This window comes from Procambarus clarkii, chromosome 70 (assembly GCF_040958095.1).
Source record: "Procambarus clarkii isolate CNS0578487 chromosome 70, FALCON_Pclarkii_2.0, whole genome shotgun sequence".
Lineage (NCBI taxonomy): Eukaryota > Metazoa > Arthropoda > Malacostraca > Decapoda > Cambaridae > Procambarus > Procambarus clarkii.
The window spans coordinates 26,485,893-26,507,170 of record NC_091219.1 but is presented as its reverse complement, the minus strand read 5'-3'; the positions used below and the strand labels follow the sequence as shown (position 1 = coordinate 26,507,170).

The 21,278-nt window shown below is 36.7% G+C and overlaps 1 protein-coding gene and 1 long non-coding RNA gene across 5 annotated transcripts in view; one reads left to right on the top strand and one right to left on the bottom strand.

Annotated features, from left to right (window-relative positions):
* The window catches only part of LOC123744863 (uncharacterized), an 89,391-nt gene extending 88,160 nt beyond the window's left edge, over positions 1-1,231 (bottom strand). Inside the window, exon 1 of the long non-coding RNA XR_006771259.2 lies at positions 1,115-1,231. This is a non-coding gene — a long non-coding RNA (uncharacterized lncRNA). The remainder of the gene's footprint in view (positions 1-1,114) is intronic.
* Mmp1 (Matrix metalloproteinase 1) overlaps positions 1-20,118 on the top strand; it is a 38,573-nt gene extending 18,455 nt beyond the window's left edge. For 2 of the 4 annotated variants that reach the window (XM_045725052.2, XM_045725053.1), the window contains exons 2-13: positions 10,615-10,719; positions 10,951-11,083; positions 11,378-11,478; positions 11,715-11,919; positions 12,473-12,621; positions 12,786-12,948; positions 13,093-13,229; positions 13,738-13,878; positions 14,062-14,205; positions 14,424-14,537; positions 14,663-14,744; positions 18,035-20,118. In XM_045725052.2, coding sequence (XP_045581008.1) covers positions 10,615-10,719; positions 10,951-11,083; positions 11,378-11,478; positions 11,715-11,919; positions 12,473-12,621; positions 12,786-12,948; positions 13,093-13,229; positions 13,738-13,878; positions 14,062-14,205; positions 14,424-14,537; positions 14,663-14,744; positions 18,035-18,192 — 1,632 coding nt within the window. In that variant the 3' untranslated portion in view covers positions 18,193-20,118. Of the gene's footprint in view, positions 1-10,614; positions 10,720-10,950; positions 11,084-11,377; positions 11,479-11,714; positions 11,920-12,472; positions 12,622-12,785; positions 12,949-13,092; positions 13,230-13,737; positions 13,879-14,061; positions 14,206-14,423; positions 14,538-14,662; positions 14,745-16,945; positions 17,748-18,034 lie in introns of those variants that run through there. The other 2 variants (XM_045725054.2, XM_045725055.2) reach the window with 2 other exon arrangements.
* The last annotated feature ends 1,160 nt before the right edge of the window (positions 20,119-21,278 follow it).

Sequence of the window (21,278 nt, the reverse complement as noted above, 5' to 3'; positions counted from 1 at the left end):
GAGTACACAGCAGTGCTGAGGAGTGAACTTAGTGCCCATGAGCATAACATCCTGTTAGTGAGAGAGAGAGCGCTGCTGGCGGGATACGCCAGCTATTCTCACCACCCCTATTTAAACAAACCACTATTCTTGCTCCTAGCTGAAATCATCTTTAGCGTATGTATGGTGATTTTTGTCAACAAACAAATATATTTTGTATTTAAAATGATACAGCGTTATTTGTTCTTTGCGGTGTGTGACATGTGAGTAAATTGGTTATCTTTATTACCAGCCTTTGTATCAAATGGTAAGATTATTATTATTATTCTACCACAGACGTGGCCACACATTTACAATGCTAAGCAGCATATATACATTTTCTTCTGTCCTCCATGGACAGGGTGAGAGATTTGTCAAACATACAGTTCAGGGATTTATTGAACAATCAACCACAGAATATGATTGTAGTGCTTTTAAAATCCTAGGCTAAGCTACATACGTAAATACATAGATTTATGTATGCTAGAGATATAAGGAAAAGCCGTAAAGCGGGTGAGCCATAGCCTCGTGTTTCGTCAGGCGTGTATAGCCTAGCCAGTGTCAGGCGTGTAGCCTAGCCAGTGTCAGGCGTGTATAGCCTAGCCAGTGTCAGGCGTGTATAGCCTAGCCAGTGTCAGGCGTGTAGCCTAGCCAGAGTCAGGCGTGTATAGCCTAGCCAGTGTCAGGCGTGTAGCCTAGCCAGTGTCAGGCGTGTATAGCCTAGCCAGTGTCAGGCGTGTATAGCCTAGCCAGTGTCAGGCGCGCTCACACCGCAAGCCAACGTGTATCTCATCAGCGAGTATAAAAATTACATTTTATCAACGACAGATTCAAGTTAGCTCTCACCGTAATAGATATGAATACGTTACAAATGTATTTAAACACGAAAACGTTCGGAATTTTAGTTTCATATTTTTTTCTTCTGTGGATAACTCAGGATAGATTTAATAGCGTTTTTGTTTTTTGTGTCGAGTTCAGACTAGTCTAGGATCAAGCCTATGATCAATCATGCTATTATTATTACCCTTTTTATTATGGAAATAAATAATGCACGTGACATTTTAAGTTTGCACACTATGAAGTAGTATACACATACCTTGGTTTATATAACCGCTTCGAGCAAGTTATAGCTGGTATAAAATGATGAGCGAACACTGCGTGTCGGCGCTCGCGCAGGGGAAATGCCAGGTGAACAAGCGAGAGTGGTTTGTGCTGGTGGCAGATAAGGACTGGCTTCGCTTTGATGTTCAAAGGGTTTGGATAGAATGGGGGGAGGTAGAGATTGATGATTGATAAAGACTAAGCCACCCAAAAGATGGCACGGGCATGAATAGCCCGTAAGTGGTGGCCCTTTTGAGCCATTACCAGTATCATTAGCTGATACTGGAGATCTGTGGAGGTGCGACTGCACCCTGCGTGACGGGAGATGTCTCCCCCGTGGAGGTAGAGGGATGGGGAGGTGGAATCTGGAAGCTGAGTCGATTAAGGCAGCGTCTGGGATGCTCTCGGACGCAGGTTCGAATCCTCGTCACGGCCCTTGTGGATTTTTTCTGGAAGAGGATGTGGGGACTGGCCATAACTTGGTCCACGCCTTATGATGCGCGCATCGTAGTTATTATATTTGAACTATCTACACCTACGTTAGTTCTCCGAACGTCAAATCTGATGTTAGTTGATTTAACCTGATCAATCTCATTTAATTGCTTATGAAATGACAAAGTTATCTTGATCTGAAAATTATAAAATATTCATCGCAGTCATTGTGTGTTCAATGATAGTTCATGATTCATGTGATGAATGATGATTACAGGTGAACAACAGGTAAAATCAAGTCCCCCGAACACGTCCTTCTCCTCGCCCCTTCAACCGGACTTCCGCCGATACGAAACATTGGACTTGTCAATAAAACAAATCGTCTCTGCTATATGACCCCGAGATAACATGAACGAAGCAGATAAAACTTTTTCTTTAGTTCTCCCGTGAGTACAGTATTTAGAAACTGATTAAAAGCTAAACAAACACCCACCAAGCACATTAGTATGACATTGAGATATTCTCTCTAGCCAGGGACCAGGATCTGAAGCTCGCCCTGCTAGCACATATATGTGAATACAGTCCAGTCTTTCCAGCGCTCTGAAACACAGTAGTTTCAAAGCGTTATATGACAAAGAGTGCAGGGAAGACGGGACACCACAAGATTGTTTTGTTATTGTTGCAACCGAAGGCGGCTACTTTATTGCGCACCCCATACTCATCCTGTGAGCGGTAGCGCAAAAAGTATTACAGAGGGCACAAAAGGTCTTTATCAGACCTCATCTTAGATTATTACATAAACAATTTCATCTATCCTTCACACCTTATAGTTACAATGTCGGCTAGTTACAGAGAATGTTCTATTTCAATAGCTATATATTTATAGTAAGTATATTAGACTGCGCGCAGGATTCGTAATTCTGTGGCATGGGTTCGATTCCTGGCGCTGGCAGACAAATGGGTAGCTCCTTTCACCCTGATGCCCCTGTTACCTAGCAGTAAATAGGTACCTGGGAGGTAGACAGCTGTTACAGGCTGCTTCCTGGGGTGTGTGTGTGGAAAAATTTAGTTAGTAGTTAGTAACAGTTGATTGATTGACAGTTGAGAGGCGGGCCGAAAGAGCAGAGCTGAACCCCCGCAAGCACAACTAGGTGAATATACACACACACACACACACACACACACACACACACACACACACACACACACACACACACACACACACACACACACACACACACACACACACATACACATTAGAAAGATTTTTTTCAGTGTCAGAGTAGTTAGTAAATGGAATGCACTAGGAAGTGATGTGGTGGAGGCTGACTCCATACACAGCTTCAAATGTAGATATGATAGAGCCCAGTAGGCTCGGAAATCAGTACACCAGTTGATTGACAGTTGAGAGGCGGGACCAAAGAGACAAGGCTCACCCCCCCCCCCTCCCCACAAGCACAAATAGGTGAGTACACACACACACACACACTATCACTAAATCCCCGGATTCGCTCCCCGGACATCCTATGCGGCTGAGCAACAATATAACCAATGAATGACACAACCTTGATGACTAAATCGTCGTTTCCCGATATCCCTTGCGATATCGCGAGGGATTTATCGTCGTTTCCCGATATCCCTTGCGATATCGCGAGGGATTTATCGTCGTTTCCCGATATCCATTTCGCGATATTTCCCGCGAAAATTGTTAGTAAATTTTGTTTAGTGACGAAATATGATGTAAAATTACAAGTCAATTTTAAGACAGCAAAGGTTTGAAGGTTATAGCAAATTCACACGTGTGCTATATGCTATATAAGGGGCAGATGCAAGTAACAATCCCATCATTACAAACAGAAATCACAATAACTTGATGCATCAAATGAGTCGTAGCTCAGTCGAATAAGGTAGCGTCTGGGATCCTCTCGGACGTAGGTTCGAATCCTCGTCACGGCCCTTGTGGATTTGTTCTCTTGAATAGTACTTTGCATTTTGATGTATACATCCCTTAAGATAAAAAAAAATGATTTACTAAAAATAGCAGCGGCACGCAAAATTGATGTGATGTCCCGTTTTCTATTCGTGAGTCGTCGGTTAGGTTAGGTTCGGGCAAATTTAGTACACCAGTTTAGTGACGTTGAGGACCGCCAGTCCTAATTATTGTTGTACTGTCACGTTTTCAAAAACTGGGTAATAGCAACTTCAGTATTAAGCATTCTTGTTAAGACTTGGGTATTATTAAGAGTAATTATCAAAAGAATGTGTATTAAAGAGGAAATATACCTAATTATTATAAAGATGAGTATTTTAACACTGATATTCATGGGTATTCATAGGAATACGTAAATACATTGTGAAGACACTTCCTATATCTGACGCACAAAGAACATCAACATGTTTATATTTGACGCACAAAAGAACATTAACATGTTAAACAGCCACTCCTTCCTCCACCTGGTCACATTATTCATGAGGTAAACCATAGAACGTCAACAATAACAGGTTATGTCTTGCGGTATACACTCACACGAAGTATTTAATGCCTCTACAACCCCGTCATCCCAACTTACACAAGTTTTTACCTCACAAGAATGAATTTGTATCTCTGTGATAGACTCTGTGGTATGTAAATGTCTACATTTCTTCTCTTAGTTGCAAGTTTTGCAGCTTCGTCTGCAATGTCATTTCCATAATCTCATTACAAAGTAAACCTATACACGTTAAACATACACCGTTGGGTCATGCATGCAAATGGATGGGTGAGAGGGGACAGCCTTGCGTTGACTAGGTGGAAACCTCATTAAAGTCTAACACACTTCCTGTCCCTGAGCACTGTATGGAGGCGCGCTACATGCTAACAATGTCTCTCAGAAATATTTGTATAGCAAGCGTTAAAAGTTTAATAATCCTAAACTATATAACTGATACAATGTAGACAAGATCAATGTGGTGAAAGATTCAGGTCTTTCTTGTTTCTCTCTCTGATGTAAACTATAGTACAGGAAGCTATAGTATTCTGTTTCAAGTTATGAAATCTCGGATCTGGTGATATGAGGCTTCGATCTTGTACTTGACAATATAATAATAATAATAATAATAATGATAATAATAATAATAATAATAATCTAAAAATACATGATTGCAGTACCAAATGTAATTACTGATATTTATATTTTTCATGGTGCCAGAAAAGGACGTATTATAGGGCAAAAATGCGTTATACGCATACACCAACTTTATTTTTTTTTAGTTTATATATATACCAACCACTGGTGCATCCACGCTCCGCCCCGGAAGTGCTTAACCCACTCTGCACTGATCATCACTGCCTCTTCTTTATTGGGCCGTTGAAAATAAACATACTACTAGCTTAGTTACACCAGTAACTTGCATGGGGATCAAACGTGTTGCTAGCATAGATGCGCAAGTGACTTGTTTGAGGAAGTCAAACGTATGATTAGCATAATTACACAAGTGACTTGTTTGAGGAAATCAAACGTATGATTAGCATAGTTACACAAGTGCCTTGCTTGAGGAAGTCAAACTTAATTTGCTCATCGGTATTTATCCTTAATAATTACTAGCGAACATAGTCCACGTGACCACTAATGCGTCTAACCTTGAGATCGGTACAAACACAAGCTCTTCAAGCATAAAGATGCAAGGGAGAACACAACCACGTGACTCTCATCTTAGTATATACAACCCTGAACTCGTCGCTACACGCACATATTGTCGTATTGATCAACAGTAGCTTACAAGGCTAAAAATGATCATGCTCCACCAGTGAAGAGACTGTGTTTCTTCTTGCAAGACTGGCGTTCGATCCCCCTTTGGTCCAAGTGGTTGGATATCGTTCTTTCACGCTATTCCCCATCTGGGAGAGGGTGGGGGGGGGGGAGAAATAGCCTAAGCTACTCTATCCCTTTGAGATGTATTTCTTTCGTGTCTCAATAAACATACTTGAACTTGAACTTAATCCCCCATATACCCCTAGTTTGTTTTCAAGTCCCAACCCTTAGTCTGTCTTTATATAGTCATATATCTCAGCTCTTTAGTGTGTCCTCAGAATCCCATCTTATTCTGTCCTCATTTCCTTTCCAGGTGCTCTATTCTCATACCTAGGGGGTGGGGGGGGGGGTAGAAATAGCCTACGCTACTCTATCCCTCTATGAGATGTAGTTTTTTTTCTTGTCTCAATAAACATACTTGAACTATACTCGTACTGGCTTAGCGCTTTCTTCTGACAATTATCTTACCTTCACCATTATACGACTTGTTAAGGCACATCTTGGCTAAATTAGGCATCCGGTAAAGCTGGACATAAAAGTAAGGTCTCCAATATGCTTACTGTTGGCCACTCGAAAGATCTTTCAAGGCGGCGGAAGTGGTCGCAGAAGGCGCAGCAGCAGCAGCAGCAGCTGGGTACCCCAGCTGGAGCCAACGGAAGGTAAACAACCTTATCACCTGGGTAATGCCTCACCTGTGTCCGGTGTGGGATTGATGTTACTATGGCGCAAGTGGGCCGAAATGCTACACTCCACCACAAACTGAAATAAAGTAATGATTAATAATGTAAAAAAATATGAACAACCATATTAACTATCTACAGTATTAATATTTTATTTGTGTGTGTATGTGTGTGTGTGAATCGAGTGGTATGGTGGAATTAGTCGATGCTGTGTTCATAAAAATATGGTGATGGTTTTATTGACAAAAGCAGGAAGTTAGCCAAAAAATGCTATCCAGTAGCCACTATACACCCAGCACCATCAGCTTCCCCCTTCCTGCGGATCAAGCAGAAATGCATTGCAATATACTGATTATGCACTAGCAAAGTAAAGCAGATATTTATAACAAATACAATCGAAATTATGTAAAATAATTTCGTTTTCGAAAGTTGGTAAATTTTATCATTTCAGCATTTTTTAAGGTTAACGAATTAACTTCATAATAATAATATTTTATAAGATATACAAAAAAATATGTATAGAATTCGTGGTTACTTGGTTGGTACAATATTTGTATATTTTTTAATATAATGAATGAATAGTTTATATTCTTGTGAGACAATACTAATACCACATGATAAATAAGCTTATATATGAATGGGCATTAAGACATTTTAACAAGGTATATACAGTTTTCTAAAGTGATAATGATGAAAGGCATTGGCAACCTTAATTTAAATTATGTAGCTTTATATGTAAAAAATAATAACTACGCGGGGACAATATTTAATATTCACATTAACAGAAAATATAATTTTATCTTAGGATGAAGAAATGTGAGAATTACAATTTATCTTAGAATGAAGAAATGTGAGAATTACATCAGGCTACCTCTAGTCACCAGTCCATACCTTAAGCATTTAAACTTTAAAAGCACAGGTCGTAAGCTTAGTCGTAAGCTAAAAAGACTGGTCGTAAGATTGTTACTTGGTGAGTGACTGATCGTTCCTAACTTCAGTGTTTTAAATTGGCTACATTGAGCTTGTGAATGCAAATTCAATTAATAAATACAAAATCAAATGTGTTCATAACCAAAATACGAAGCATACACTTAGCTCAAGCGGGTTAATGCACAATATACAGGTTAGGATTGCTAGAATGTTCAACATTTTAATTAGTATACAGAACCGCGTATCAGGCAGCCAGGCATCTTGCAAGTAATGCCACTGTGACGCCGGGATGAAACGGGCATCTTCTTGCAAGACTGGCGTTCAATCCTCGATCGCCCAAGTGGTTGGGCACCATTCCTTCCCCTCCGTCCCATCCCAAATCCTTATCCTGACCCCTTCCAAGTGCTATATAGTCGTAATGGCTTGGTGCTTTCCCCCCTGATAATTCCCTCCCTCCCAAACTTCACCCAAGCCATACCCTACTAGTTTGAATGCGCTAATCTACACAGAAAAGCTTGGCATTGGGTGAGGGTGCGAGAGTATAAGGACTGTAAAGCATGGTACACAGTTTACGGGGCGGGGGAAGACAATAGCACATAATGGCCACCTGAACACACTCGCAGATGCTAATATTTTGTGACACTACCTCGCTCAATGTTTATAAACACGTCGCACCAGTTGATGGTTGATTACGGGCTCACTATAGCCGGTGCTACATGGAAATTTTGTTCAGAGTTGCTGAATCTAAAACAACAACAGGTGGTTGGTTACACGCACGACTAATGCATTCTAAACACTTTGATATTTCTCTATTCAGACTCTTCCAGCTAACGTGATCATTTTAATGGCAGTATATAACGTAGATTAACGTTGTATAAAGCCGTTTTAGCTTCAATTATAAGTACGAAGCTTACAGGAGTGAAACGTATCAAATAATCAATCACATGCTTAGGTCACCTTAGTGATGACAAACTCACCTTTGACTAGAAATTCGCAGACTTTGTCACCTCAGGTAATAACCCATAAATGCATCGTGGCTTCTCTTAATTCCCATCAAAGTTCCCGGAGCCAGTGTTGTTGTTATAGATTCAGCTACTTGGAACAAGTTCCAAGTAGCACGGGCTATAGTGAGCCCGTAACTTACCTGGCACAGGAGCGGGGCAAGTAGCAGGAGCTATGTTGAGCCCGTAGTGGACTTACCTGACGCAGGAGCGGTGCTGTGTCCTTCGGAGCCAGTGGCTCAACCTTGTCTGACGTGTGCTTCCTTCATTCAACACTTCCCATGACCAAGGCGGTGAAGATCTTCATCAGAGGTTTCCACAAGCGCTCAGCAGGTTCCTTTAAGATCCATGCTGTCTTTACTTTTATAATGAATAAAAAGCCTCACATTGTGATGCAGGCCGAGGACATGCATAGAGCTCAAGCAATATCTAGAAGGCTCAATACTACCATGAATAGATTTGTCACATCAAGCTTATATAAAAACGCACGAATATTAAACTTTTTTTTAGCTTTTAGTATGGCAAATGATTACGTGTTTACTAATCAAGTTGATAATTAAAATTGTCCTACAGTTCAAAGTTTGTTTAATGTTTACCACGTGTTGGCTTCACTGGTGATGTGATAAAGTGTGTTGCATCCATTATTAGTGATGACCTCATACTAGTCAACAAGCTTGGATTAACTAACCTTCAGAGTGACCTTAACTTCAGCTTCTTCATCTTCTGTTCAGTTTACTATGCATATATAAAGTAAATTTTAAAGAGATGAATATATGATTTGGTAGTCAACAGCAAAAAAAAAAAATAAGTCTGCAAGTCTATGGCTGAAAGACCCAAATCTTTAGCCATTCACTGCAGGTGATTGACTGAAATGGACGACTCGAAATGGACTTGCCAGGATCAGGTTGGGTTACCGTTACCTGTGGCAGGTGGTTACAGGTGACGGGTCTCCCAATCCTGAGCACTCCAGGTGCAAACTCTGTGAGCAGGAATTGGGGCATGAACTCGAAAACTGTCACCGATTGCCCAGTTATCAGACCTTTCAGACCCATTGGCATGAGGTACCTGGAACTTTGCAATTACTTTATTCACTCTCGTGTTCCTGAGCTCCTCTAATTTGTAAATTCTCGCTTTTAGTGCTGTATTTCGCTAATAATGATTGTCCAGTTTCTGATGACAACGGATAACTCGTTTGTACAAATGTCTGGGCAATTATGCAAATTAGTAATTACTGTCTTTGTGGGTGTATTATAATGATGTTAATATGTTTAAAGTACAGCCGGAGATTGTTAACTTAGCGTTGATATTCAATAAAGAGGAATATGAGTCTGTTATTACAACTAGGTGAGCTTCTGGCACCCAGCCAGCACATCGACCCACCTTCTCCATCAATAATACACTAAGTACTTTATAGTCCAGGTGTTACTTATGACGTTGGCTGCTCAAGCACTAGATGACGCTCAGTATAAACATCCAGATGGCTATCATCCTGCACTCTGACACTGTCACCATACAGATGGTGATAATGTCACCATCATCACCATGATGGTTCATGCACTCTTGACTATCACCTTCCAGATGGTTATGTCTGACTATCACCTTCCAGATGGTTATGTCTGACTATCACCTTCCACATGGTTATGTCTGACTATCACCTTCCACATGGTTATGTCCATGCACTGACACCAACACCTGTGTTCAGAATCCATTCTATGCAGGTCATTATTTATATTATAGAGTATTTATGTGTTAGTCTTCATTTCAGAATTGAGAATGATGGTCACATATTCTGTAAAATATAGATGAAAGTCCTCCAAATATTCCCTCCTAAATCTGAAATAAAAATGTAAAACCATATACTGTACCGTAATAGCATAATATACAGTATAATCATCAACCCAGCCCTCAGTTGGTGTAAGCAAACAATCCAGCCCTCAGTTGTGTAACCAACAATATGGCCCACAGTTGGTGTAACCAAACAGTCCAGTTTTCAGTTAGCATAATCAAACAGACCAGTTTTCAGTTAGCATAATCAAAGAATCCAGTCATCAGTTTGTGTAACCAAAAACTCCAATCCTCAGATGAAGTATCAAAGCAACCTGGCCCTCAGTTGGTATAACCAAACAATTCCTCGAGATGCTTTGCATACTAGTGGCTTTCTTAAATAAACTTTTATGTAACAACTATTTAACCACTTTATCATATTATGTATATTTTTAATAAACATTATTATTATTATTAATACTGTATAAGTATGGCCCTAAATTGGTGTAATCAAACCAGACTCCAAATAGAGCTACTGTATATAAATCCTGACAATACCTCATTTCCATTTTTTCCCATCCTTGAAACTCACTAACATACATTTATTTAATTCATTAAGTTTTAATAATTCTATTCCATCTAATTAATTTCATAATCAATTAATTTTTTAAGATAGAGAATCTATCAGATCTCAGTTATTCCTTCACCTTTAGACAGGACAAATAAAGTATATGTGTGTGCTTTTTTTTCAATTTTAATCGGGTTGGCTTTGTATAAAAATCACATTATTTAGATGACTATGAATGATACATATATGCTGAACACATTTGTGACATCATTTCTTTACAAAATAATATCCTATGGATTGCAATTAAACAATGTTTGTTTTTCCCCTAGGTATATTTGACTAAATTTGGATATATGGATCCAGCAGTCACCAATCCACAGTCTGGAGCGCTGATTTCTGGAGACAATGTTCGCAAATCCATCATGGAATTCCAGGTCAGAGCAAGCAAGATGTTTGTATACATGTGTGTGTGTGTATGTGCATGTTTGCCCAAGCATATGTGTAATTTTTTTGCATGAAATTTCCATACTTTTGTCATAATTTTCTATAATGTCCTCATCCTGTCTTTAGTGTTCAAAATCACTTTAAAAATAAATTTGCTCCCTTTAACCCTATTCACTAATAATGCTTCTGCCAGCATGCTAAGATAATTTCCTTTTGTACAGGCATTTGCTGGGCTGAACCAGACAGGTGATCTGGATAAATTGACTCTCGAAATGATGAACATGCCCCGTTGTGGTGTTAAAGACAAGGTTGGCTTTGGTGCAGATGCAAGAAAGAAACGCTATGCTCTTCAAGGTCAGTATTGTACCAGAAAACTTCTAATGTACATTTGTCATACTACATGTTCTTTAAGAAATGCAAAATGCAGTATGCAAATCACGTTTTTTGGCACTGTTATTTAAAAAAAAAATGTGATGAATTTGTGATTGCAATAAAAATGTGCCACATAATCACCAACATTTCTCATAAACTGGCCTATTGAATCTTCTTGTATATAAATAAATAAATAAATAATAAATGACTTTGAGCAAAGTGAATGAGTTTTCACTGCAATTTGCATGCCCTTACTGTGTTTATTATTGTTGACAGGCTCCAGATGGCGTGTGAAGGAACTTACTTACAGGATCACCAAGTACCCAAAAGGACTTCACAAAAATGATGTTGATCGAGAGATTGAAGCAGCATTTAAGGTAGAGTTATGTGAATACTTTACATTGATTTAGTAACCACAGTAACACTCTAATTGATAAAATGTCTACGACATTTGACTAGATATGGACTTGGTATTTATTTGGTATTTGACACATTAAGCATCTGTTAATTTATCAAAACATTATTGTGCAGTATTTGCAAATAAAAACAATTATTTAAAGTAATACTGTTGAATACTATACTGTATATTGAAAACTAATCCTATTACTTACAGGTGTGGGCAGATGTGACTGATTTATCTTTCTCAACTGTGAATTCTGGGAAAGTTCACATAGAGATCCGTTTTGAAAAAGGAGAACATGGAGATGGAGATCCCTTCGATGGTCCGGGTGGCACATTGGCCCATGCTTACTTCCCTATTTATGGTGGTGATGCTCACTTTGATGACACTGAAGCGTGGACTATTAACAATATCAGAGGTGAGGGGGGACAATTTGAAATTTCTTTATGTATAAATAGATTTCTGTTGATGCTGCCCCGCCCCATGAAAATAAGAAATGCAGTAATGTTAATAAGGAATGATATTAAGCATTTTATTAATTACTAATAATTTGTTAAAACAATGCACAATATTATTCAACTTTTTAACACAATAATAAAATAAAAATTACAGTACAGTATACTGTTTGTGCTTTCACTCAAGATAACTTGCATACATGTGCAAGAAAAGACAAAAATATTTTTATCCACAAAAGAGTCTTACTGATCAAGATGCAGATGATGAGTCACAATAACATGGCTGAAAAATGTTGACCAAACCACACACTAGAAATTAAAGAGACGACGACGTTTTGGTCCATCCTGGACCATTATCAATCGAATTGATAATGGTCCATGACGGACCGAAATGTCGTCGTCTCTTCAATTTCTAGTGTGTGGTCGGAACAAGATACTGTACTGTAAGAAATACTGATACTGTACTGTACTTTTTAAGAAATTTTGTATTTACAATATTTTCCATCTTTATTTTAGGTACGAATTTATTCCAAGTAGCAGCACACGAGTTTGGTCACTCACTAGGTCTATCCCACTCCGATGTCCAGAGTGCTCTCATGGCTCCGTTCTATCGGGGTTATGAGCCTAATTTTATAATTGATAATGATGATATCCAAGGCATCCAGGTTTGTTATTGGACTGTTCTCTAATGCAAATTACAAATTTATTCATTCTTTATCACCTTTGTAACAATGGTTAGATATTTAAACTTGCAATGAAACTGCATTTTAATATGAAGGTTGTTGATTTATATACTGGACTGGTAATTTTAGATAATATATCATTTCAGGCACTGTATGGACAAAAGCCTGCCCGGCCCACACCAGCGACTCAGAGGCCTGAGACAGGTGGTGGTCCTAGAGGAGGCGGAGCTTCAGGAGGCTCTCTCTGTAGGGATGCATCTATTGATGCTATTGTTACTATGTCTGATAAGGAAACTTATGTCTTTAAAGGTAGGTCAAATGAATTCATGTATGTAAATATGTGTTGTGAAAATATTGATAATTTTAATAAATTAATTAACAATTTTCCAATTATATAGAAAGAATGCATCTGTATACTGTAATCCATTTTCTAATATTTATAATATTTTTTAGGAACTGAATATTGGAAGCTCACTGACGATGGAGTTGCCCAGGGTTACCCAAAATCAATTTCAGCGGACTGGCAGGGTCTGCCTTCTAATCTTGATGCTGCCTTTACATGGACAAATGGCAAAACTTACTTCTTCAAGGTTGGCAGTTACTGTAATCACTATATTTACTATTTAATTAATTATTCCTGAAAAGATTACCTTAGGATGTAATTTCAATATTATTATGTACTGTTATTCTCTGTAAGTGTGCATATGTGACAAATAATACTGCTTAGCGACATCCTCAACATTTACAGTACCTTCATATTTCTTCCTATTTACAGTATAGTTCTGTAAATTGTTTAATAAATTACTTTATTAAAGTATGGTACTTAATATTATTATTTCAGTAATATTATTAGTATTACTAATATTATTATTCCAGTAGTATTAATAGCACAATATTATGATTACTGATAAGGTAATATTTTAAGTGCTCTTATTACCAAATAATTCCCCTATTCATAATTTAAAACTTTTATATGTTGTGTGACTTAAATGATTTTAAATGCTGTACATTTTTACACTTATTATATGTATTTATAGACACACATACTTTCCTATTTTCCATATTTCTTCTATTTTATAATGTGTGTCGGTTTTGCAGGGAGGTGAATATTGGCGTTACACCGACTTGGTAAGAGATACGGGTTACCCAAAGTCAATTGAAAAAGGTTTTGCAGGAATTCCTAATAATATTGATGCAGCCTTTGTTTGGTCTGGAAATGGCAAAATATATTTCTTTAAGGTAGGAGTTTTTCCATATTAAATATTTCCTTATAAAATTCCTTATTACTTTAGTTCCTGATGAATTACAGATGGAAATGTACTTACTCTGCTATATGGTTTATTCACCTATCTGGTATTTAAATATTTTGTATGGCCGTAAGAAAATTTTATGTTGTATTCTAAAATGCACTATATTCTACAGGGTACTCATTACTGGCGTTTCGACCCTACTCAGCGCCCACCTGTGAAGGAGAGCTACCCTAAGGATATATCTAACTGGGAAGGTCTTCCTAACAATCTAGATGATGCCCTTCAGTACTCTAATGGATATACATACTTCTTTAAGGTATAATTCTGAAACAAAAAGATTCACAGCTGAGTAATATATACAGTGCAGAAATCTTTGTTTAGTAGAATTTTATTTTTATATGATAATTTTATACTGTTACCTTTCCATACATAGGGTTACAATGAACAAAATTTTGATATTCGGTACAGACCATAGCAGGGCATTTTTCTTACAGGATCGGCAGTACAGACCATAACAAGCCATTTTTCTTACAGGATGGAGAATACTGGCGGTTTAATGATCGAGCCTTCCGTACAGATACCGCCTCCCCTGAGTTCCCTCGGCCAGCAGGCTACTGGTGGTTTGGCTGTCCTGCTTCAGGCTCTCAGGTAACCTTTCATTTACTGCTCCATCTATTCTGTTAACAATTATTCTGCTCCTTATTATGACATGACATTCTGCTTTCTAATAATGAGAGTAATAATGCACTCATGGTCAACTTGCTCTTGTGCAGGTCGCCGGAGATTCCGTGAACACTCGTGGTGGAGCATCTCCATCAGGTGGAGGGGATGGTCAAGATGATACCTTTGATGCAGGTAAGTTTTAAAATATTACAATATGCTCATTATATATTATTATGCCTTTATAAAGACTGAAAGCTTGCATATATATATATATATATTAACTTGTATGAGTGCACAATAAGTTTTAAACATAACATTATGCTTATTCTATTTATATGTACTGTATATATATTCTGAAGTTTATGTAGTGACTTGAAAGCTTGCTTATACATTACTCGTATATGTGTACAGTATTCTTTTCCTTCAATGTTCTCAAAATGTTTACAGCATGTCTATAAGTTATGACCATGCACTACCGTTCATGGTATTTAATTTGATCATTTTAAAAAGTTCAAAAATTATATCTTCCATTTTAATATTTTTATGATTATATTGAATAATTTTGTAACATAACTAGCACAATACTGTATTTATCCCAACCCCATGAAAGTGGGAAATGGGGGGTATTGATGATCATGACCATCATTTACTCTAAAAGGCATTTGATGCAATTAACTCTACTAGAAATGCTTGCTGATATCTATGAGCACAGTGCATGCTTTAGAAATGCTTATAGTACTGTAGTTAGTTACTTCCTTCGAAAATAAAAGATGAAATGTTTCATGACCCCAGAAATTAGGATAACTATGATACCTTAAAAAAAAAAAATCCAAACTAAGATGATTTTGTCAAGTGGTGTTTTTTGAAGTGCAGCATGAAATTTAATACCAGCACTGAAGACACTTACTTGGTAGTAGCATGATCATTAAAATAGGTGCAAAAATCTAAAAATATATAAGTTTTATAACTGAACTCAGATGTATCAAGTGAAAAGTCATATTTCTTAGCAATATCCTGCAGCAGTTCAATGACATCAAATAGAATCATAGAATCATCTGAAAATACCTGTGCATAAAAATGAGTTGCAACTACAGAAATAAAATCAGTAACTAATAGCGATTCATTTTATGAATCACTCTTGGAAATCTTGGTTACATACCAGTATTTTCCGCAGACTTTTGTGCATGTAAATATATTATTATCTGCAGGCGATGAGTCACAATAACATGGCTGAAGTATGATGACCAATCCACACACTAGAAAATGAATGATCTAATGCACAATCGACTTGAGAATGGTCCAGGACGGACTGAAACGTCGTTGTTCCTTCATTTTCTAGTGTGTGGATTGGTCATCATCATATTATCTGTTCCTTAATTTTGCATACTTTCCTTTTATGAGTTTGTGTGTGGCACCTTTTCCACTCCTAGTTGCAATCTTCATTAGAAATTTCTCAAATGTTGACACATTGATTCTTCATGTTGCTCTTTCTCTGTGCCTGTATCTGTTGTTTTTGCACTGAAATTGGACCAACTACAGTATACATGTATTGCAGTCCAATGCTCACCATTTTGTTGCTACTTTATAGCACCAAATAAAGCATGAAATACTGCATCTTGCATTTATATAATGCTGATATTCTATATTTCTTGATCATTGTTTTGCCTTTTGTACATCTTTGTTGACGCTCATTGTCTAAGAGGAGTCTCTTATGTCACTGCAGGTCTGCCAAACTTGCATAATACATCATTTATTAACAGCTTTGGTTTCATTAGTTAAATAATGCTTTCTTGCTGCTAAATGTTTTGTTGCTGTTGCTTTTAAAGGCTCTGAAATAAAGTAAGCAGTTTTGTTCATGTTCATCATTTGTAGCTTTAACACAATTGGGGAAAAAAATATTGAATTGGATATTTCTTCCATAATTATAAAGAGGCTCTCAAACTTACAATGAATGTATTTATGTTGTGTTGAAGCATGATGCGTGTACAGTACTAATCTCTCTCTCAAGCAAGTAGTAAATCTTTGTACATAGCTCAGTATTCACATGCCTGTTCACTAAGTATTTGCACAATATAATTTAGTCTAACAAAATTTTGTATTTGAGTCTTATAATTGAAATTGTGAAACTTCTCCAGTACATATTGTATGAACTTTTATTCTTCAAGCATTTTATTAATTTGACAGTCATGCACTATATTTTTTAATTAATTTACATTTATTAGAGCAATCATTTTAGCATTTTTCATAATAGTTCAAAAATTTGATAAGAGTATAGTTTGATTATTTTGTCTTTACAGATAGCATCATTTTATCTAGCACATAATGATTGAATATTGCATGTTATATTGTTTGAGAGCCTCTGTTGAATGGTGATGTGGGCCTTCCCTCTACAGGAAGCTTAACCACTGTGGCTAGACGATAAGATCAGACTCCTGCATATGTACCAGAACCTGCGTTTCACCAAGTGCCTTAAGTGATGCTACAGCAATCATGTGGCTTGCATGCTTGGTCATCTTGCTTATACCATGGCCTGTACTTATTGGTGTTAGCCTTTGAGTCAATAACAGGTGTGAGGTAACTGTGTCATCTTGTGTGACAGATTCTGAACAAGAATCAGGCGTCACCCGATAGTGCAGCTGCTGTGGGCCTGATGGCTACGGCAATCAACCCTTCCCTCATGCCTTGCAAGATTGGTATGCCATTTTTGCCAGCAGCAGGTCTCCCATCTGTGCGTTCTACTCATTTCATGCTTGCTCCTGCTTCAAGATGCAAGTCACCTCGTTATTTTGAGAAATTTATATAATTTGTTTGAAATATTTTTTAATACACTTTACTTTTATACCTTGAATAAGAAACATTTAATAATCATGGCTGTCCTATCTCGGCTAATAGCTATATTTTTTATCTGTGATATATAATACAGAACTTTAGTATTTTACTTTAGAATGCCAATAATCTTCTTGTAGCCCACCTTAAAAATACAGTAGTGTGATGGTCGCACACCATAAACAACTTGGTAGTAACAGTGCTAATGGTATAGTGGTATAAACAAATGAGTGTAAACATCATAGTGGTGCTAATGGTTTCACCTGAAACTCGTAAAATAGATATAAATACACAAAAGAAAAAAAAAACTTTTGATGTTCATCTCGCCTTCATTTCCCTTTATAAGCATCTGTTTAATGTGATCAAGACCTTACAGGCAAAATGACATCTTGAGTAAAGTCAACTTTTTACTTTTTATTTCTTTACATCATTGTCAGCACTTTGTGCTCTATTCAACCAATCGGACATAATTCAGAAGGTCTTCAAAACTACAGTACAGTATTCATAACTTCAGCTGCTGCTTGGGGGCTTATAACCAAATAATACTAACAATTACTAACAATGGTCATTTATAGTTTTATTGTTGCTTGTTAAAGTACATAATTTTAAAGAAACACCATTATAATGTTGATTTTTGTGCCACCTTTCCCCCTCAGCCGGTTCAAATGATGGCTTTGACCCCAACAACAACTACGTAAAACCTCGAGTCTCAGAATCTCTAAGTTCTGGAAAGATCAATAGCAGCAGTAGAGCCTTTACCAGTCCAATTACTCTTGTCATCGCTCTTTTCACAACGCTCCTGCTTAAGATGTGAACTGGTGTGTCAAGTGAAGGCGATTCTGAGCAATACATGTCCCGCAGTTATTCTACCAGTTCAAATTAAACCATTATATGAAATGGTTACTTTATCCTAACAAACAGTTTGTATATGTGCTTATATAAATACTTTCACAAATCATTGTACAAATTTTGCTGACACAAATTATGTTAATATTTCTGTATCCTGATTTGTCGTGCTTGACCCTTTTTTATGGGTGAAAATGTTTAATTTTCAATTAGGTAACTTGTTACAAGTTGTTTATGATTTTGAGTTCAATCGATGAGACCATAAAAATATTATATAATAAATTAGTAATTACTTCTAGAATACAGTATAAGAAATATAATATATTTAGAATGTCAAAACCTCAATATTATGACGAGTTTCACGAATTGATTGTAAACATCACTAAAATAATAAATAAATCAAGATTGGAACCAAAATAAAGGTAATTTCTTACGACAATTCTTTTTACCATTTGTAGATTATTGTTTACGACTCCAACATAAAACACGATATCTTCCAAAGTGTTCGTACATGTAAGGCCAGAGAGGCTGGTGCACACCATCTGGACATTTTACCACCCATGTAACACTCCAAATATTGCACTATTGCTGTTGTAAACACTGAAACAAAAACAACCTATTCTATCCTAGACCTAATGTAGTACAGATATTCTAGATTAGGCATTGAAGAGGTTAGGTTTGGCCTACAATTGCTTACCTTATTCCTAGGGTAGGTTAGATTCTTCTTGTTTCTTTTTTATCTTGGTGTTTTGAGTTTACAAGGTCAATAGTGTGTAGTGCAAGTAGTGTAAAATGTCAGCTGTTGTGTGTTGATATGGAAACATGTAACTACAAATTTATGCTCTGGTGGTCTAGTGTACATACTGAAAACATAGCAGTGCACTTGCAGAGGACTACATCAGTACTACATCATAGGTGTTTTGTAAGTGAATTTTATATTTCTAGATTTGTTTGCCTTCTTAAAAATAAAAAGTAATATATTTAAAAAGTAACAGTGGCAATACCTCTTATGATATTTAAATCTGTAATGGCTGCCTTAAGATTTCCTAAACTATGTTGTATCCTTGGCTCTATTGAAATGTCTTAAGCTCTACATGTCACTCCTAGCTTTTTAAAATTCTGTAAACTCTTACCCAGTTTGATGTCCAAAATCTGATACTTGGTATTAATTTGTAGTGCCTGTGATTGCAGCCACTGACCTGTGTATCTGCATGTTAATTCTAAGTCTATTCCATTAACTAGTCACTAGTAACTAGTGACTTAATTATCCGAGTGTATGACCTGAACATCAGTAGCGACGTGTATTACTCAGCGTGTCTGAAATTTGCTTGTAACTGAATGTGGACTTTTTTTAATGTTGGAATGTCACATTGTGTGAATTTATTAAGAATCAAGAATGATCTCCTTTTGAAGTACGTATACTAGTTGTCAACTAGTGTTCCTCGGCAGGCACATGCTGATGAAGCAATGTCGACCCGACAGTACTGACACTGTTTTGTTCTTGTGTCTGGAGGGGTAACTATTTCCCAGTCATTGGTATGTGACACTTTTATTGTTGAGGACATGACTGTTTTTCTCGTGATGAAATGTATTTCGGGTTTGTGATTGATATTCACAATATTTATGACTTAAATGACAACAAAAACAATTCCTCAAGGCATTAGCTTTGTTTTGATATATAAACAAAGTGAATTAAGTTATTGTTAGTCATGTAAGAATGAAATTTTATATAATTTTTGTATATATTTGTACATATGTCATTAATAGGGTTTCACTTGTTATTTTCAATGTATTTTGTTAAATAAGCTTCCTATTTTGCTTATGTTTGTATGTATTTTTAACAAATTTCTCCTCTGCTAATTACCCTATTAGTGAATAAAACTTTTTTATAAAATTTGTTTCAAAGATCCAAAGCTACTTTTGCCTTTAGTGGCACAAATTTGAGTTAGTTGGGTCCAGGGCCCATTCGTCCAACCCTTCCTTCGAATAGACAGTATGTTTTAATACTAAATGTAATAAGTACATTCCTGACTGTCTGCATAGTACATAAATACACTTAATTGTGCTGTTACATTTACCTCCCCATATAGTCTCATTTTGTATTAATACACAAAATTTTTAGGATGAAGTTTTCATGTTCAATTCTATATACACAACTTTTAAATATAAAGAATTTCTTTTTCAGTTTTATTAAACAGTAGAGATTTTATACAAAATTTTTAAATACCCTGAGTTACTTTATAATTCATTGAAAGACTTTAGTTTTGTTTTATTAGTTTTATAAAATTGTAATATCAATATAGCTATAGGTTAAGTACTAATTGTAATTAAGAAGCAATAAATACTATGTACATGCTTGTCCTCCTACACTTCCAAGGTTAGGTTAGGTCGTGGTTTTTCTATACAGCTTTTCAGGTAAACTCTAATACTGTATTCACAATATTTTGGTGCGATGCTGGCGATTAAGTGTATTTATGTACTATACAGATAGTCAGTATTGTATTTATTACATTTAGTATTAAAACAATGTCTATTCGGAGGATGGGCTGATTCCTCTGCCCCTATTATTGCTGGGAATGCAGGGCTGCTTGGACCAAGTAGTGATGAGAAGTGGAGTGGCCACATAAAGGTATGCTGACAAAACTAATGATGGTACAGAGAGAAGGAATGTGAATAGAAAATTTTTGGAAGTGGTTGATCAGTTTAAATTCCTGGGCCAAGTGACGGATAAAAAGAACGTGTACTAAGTTGAAAATAGAGTGAGGTAGGGAAGGAAAGTTAGTGATCTCAGATACTAATTTTCTAAAAGAAACAAAAAAATGTTCATTGAGCAACAGAACATAACATGATTTTTAACGGCGATAAATTCCAGATACTGTAAAAATTAAAAGCTTTAAATGGGAATCCTGTACAAGCTAATATACTTATGCTTTCCCACCTTGAGGACTGCTTGTTACTCTGTCCCCTTCAGAGTAGGACAGAATTATGAAATATAATAAATTCAAAGAACATATATGGCATGCATAAACATAGTACATAATTTAAATTACAAAG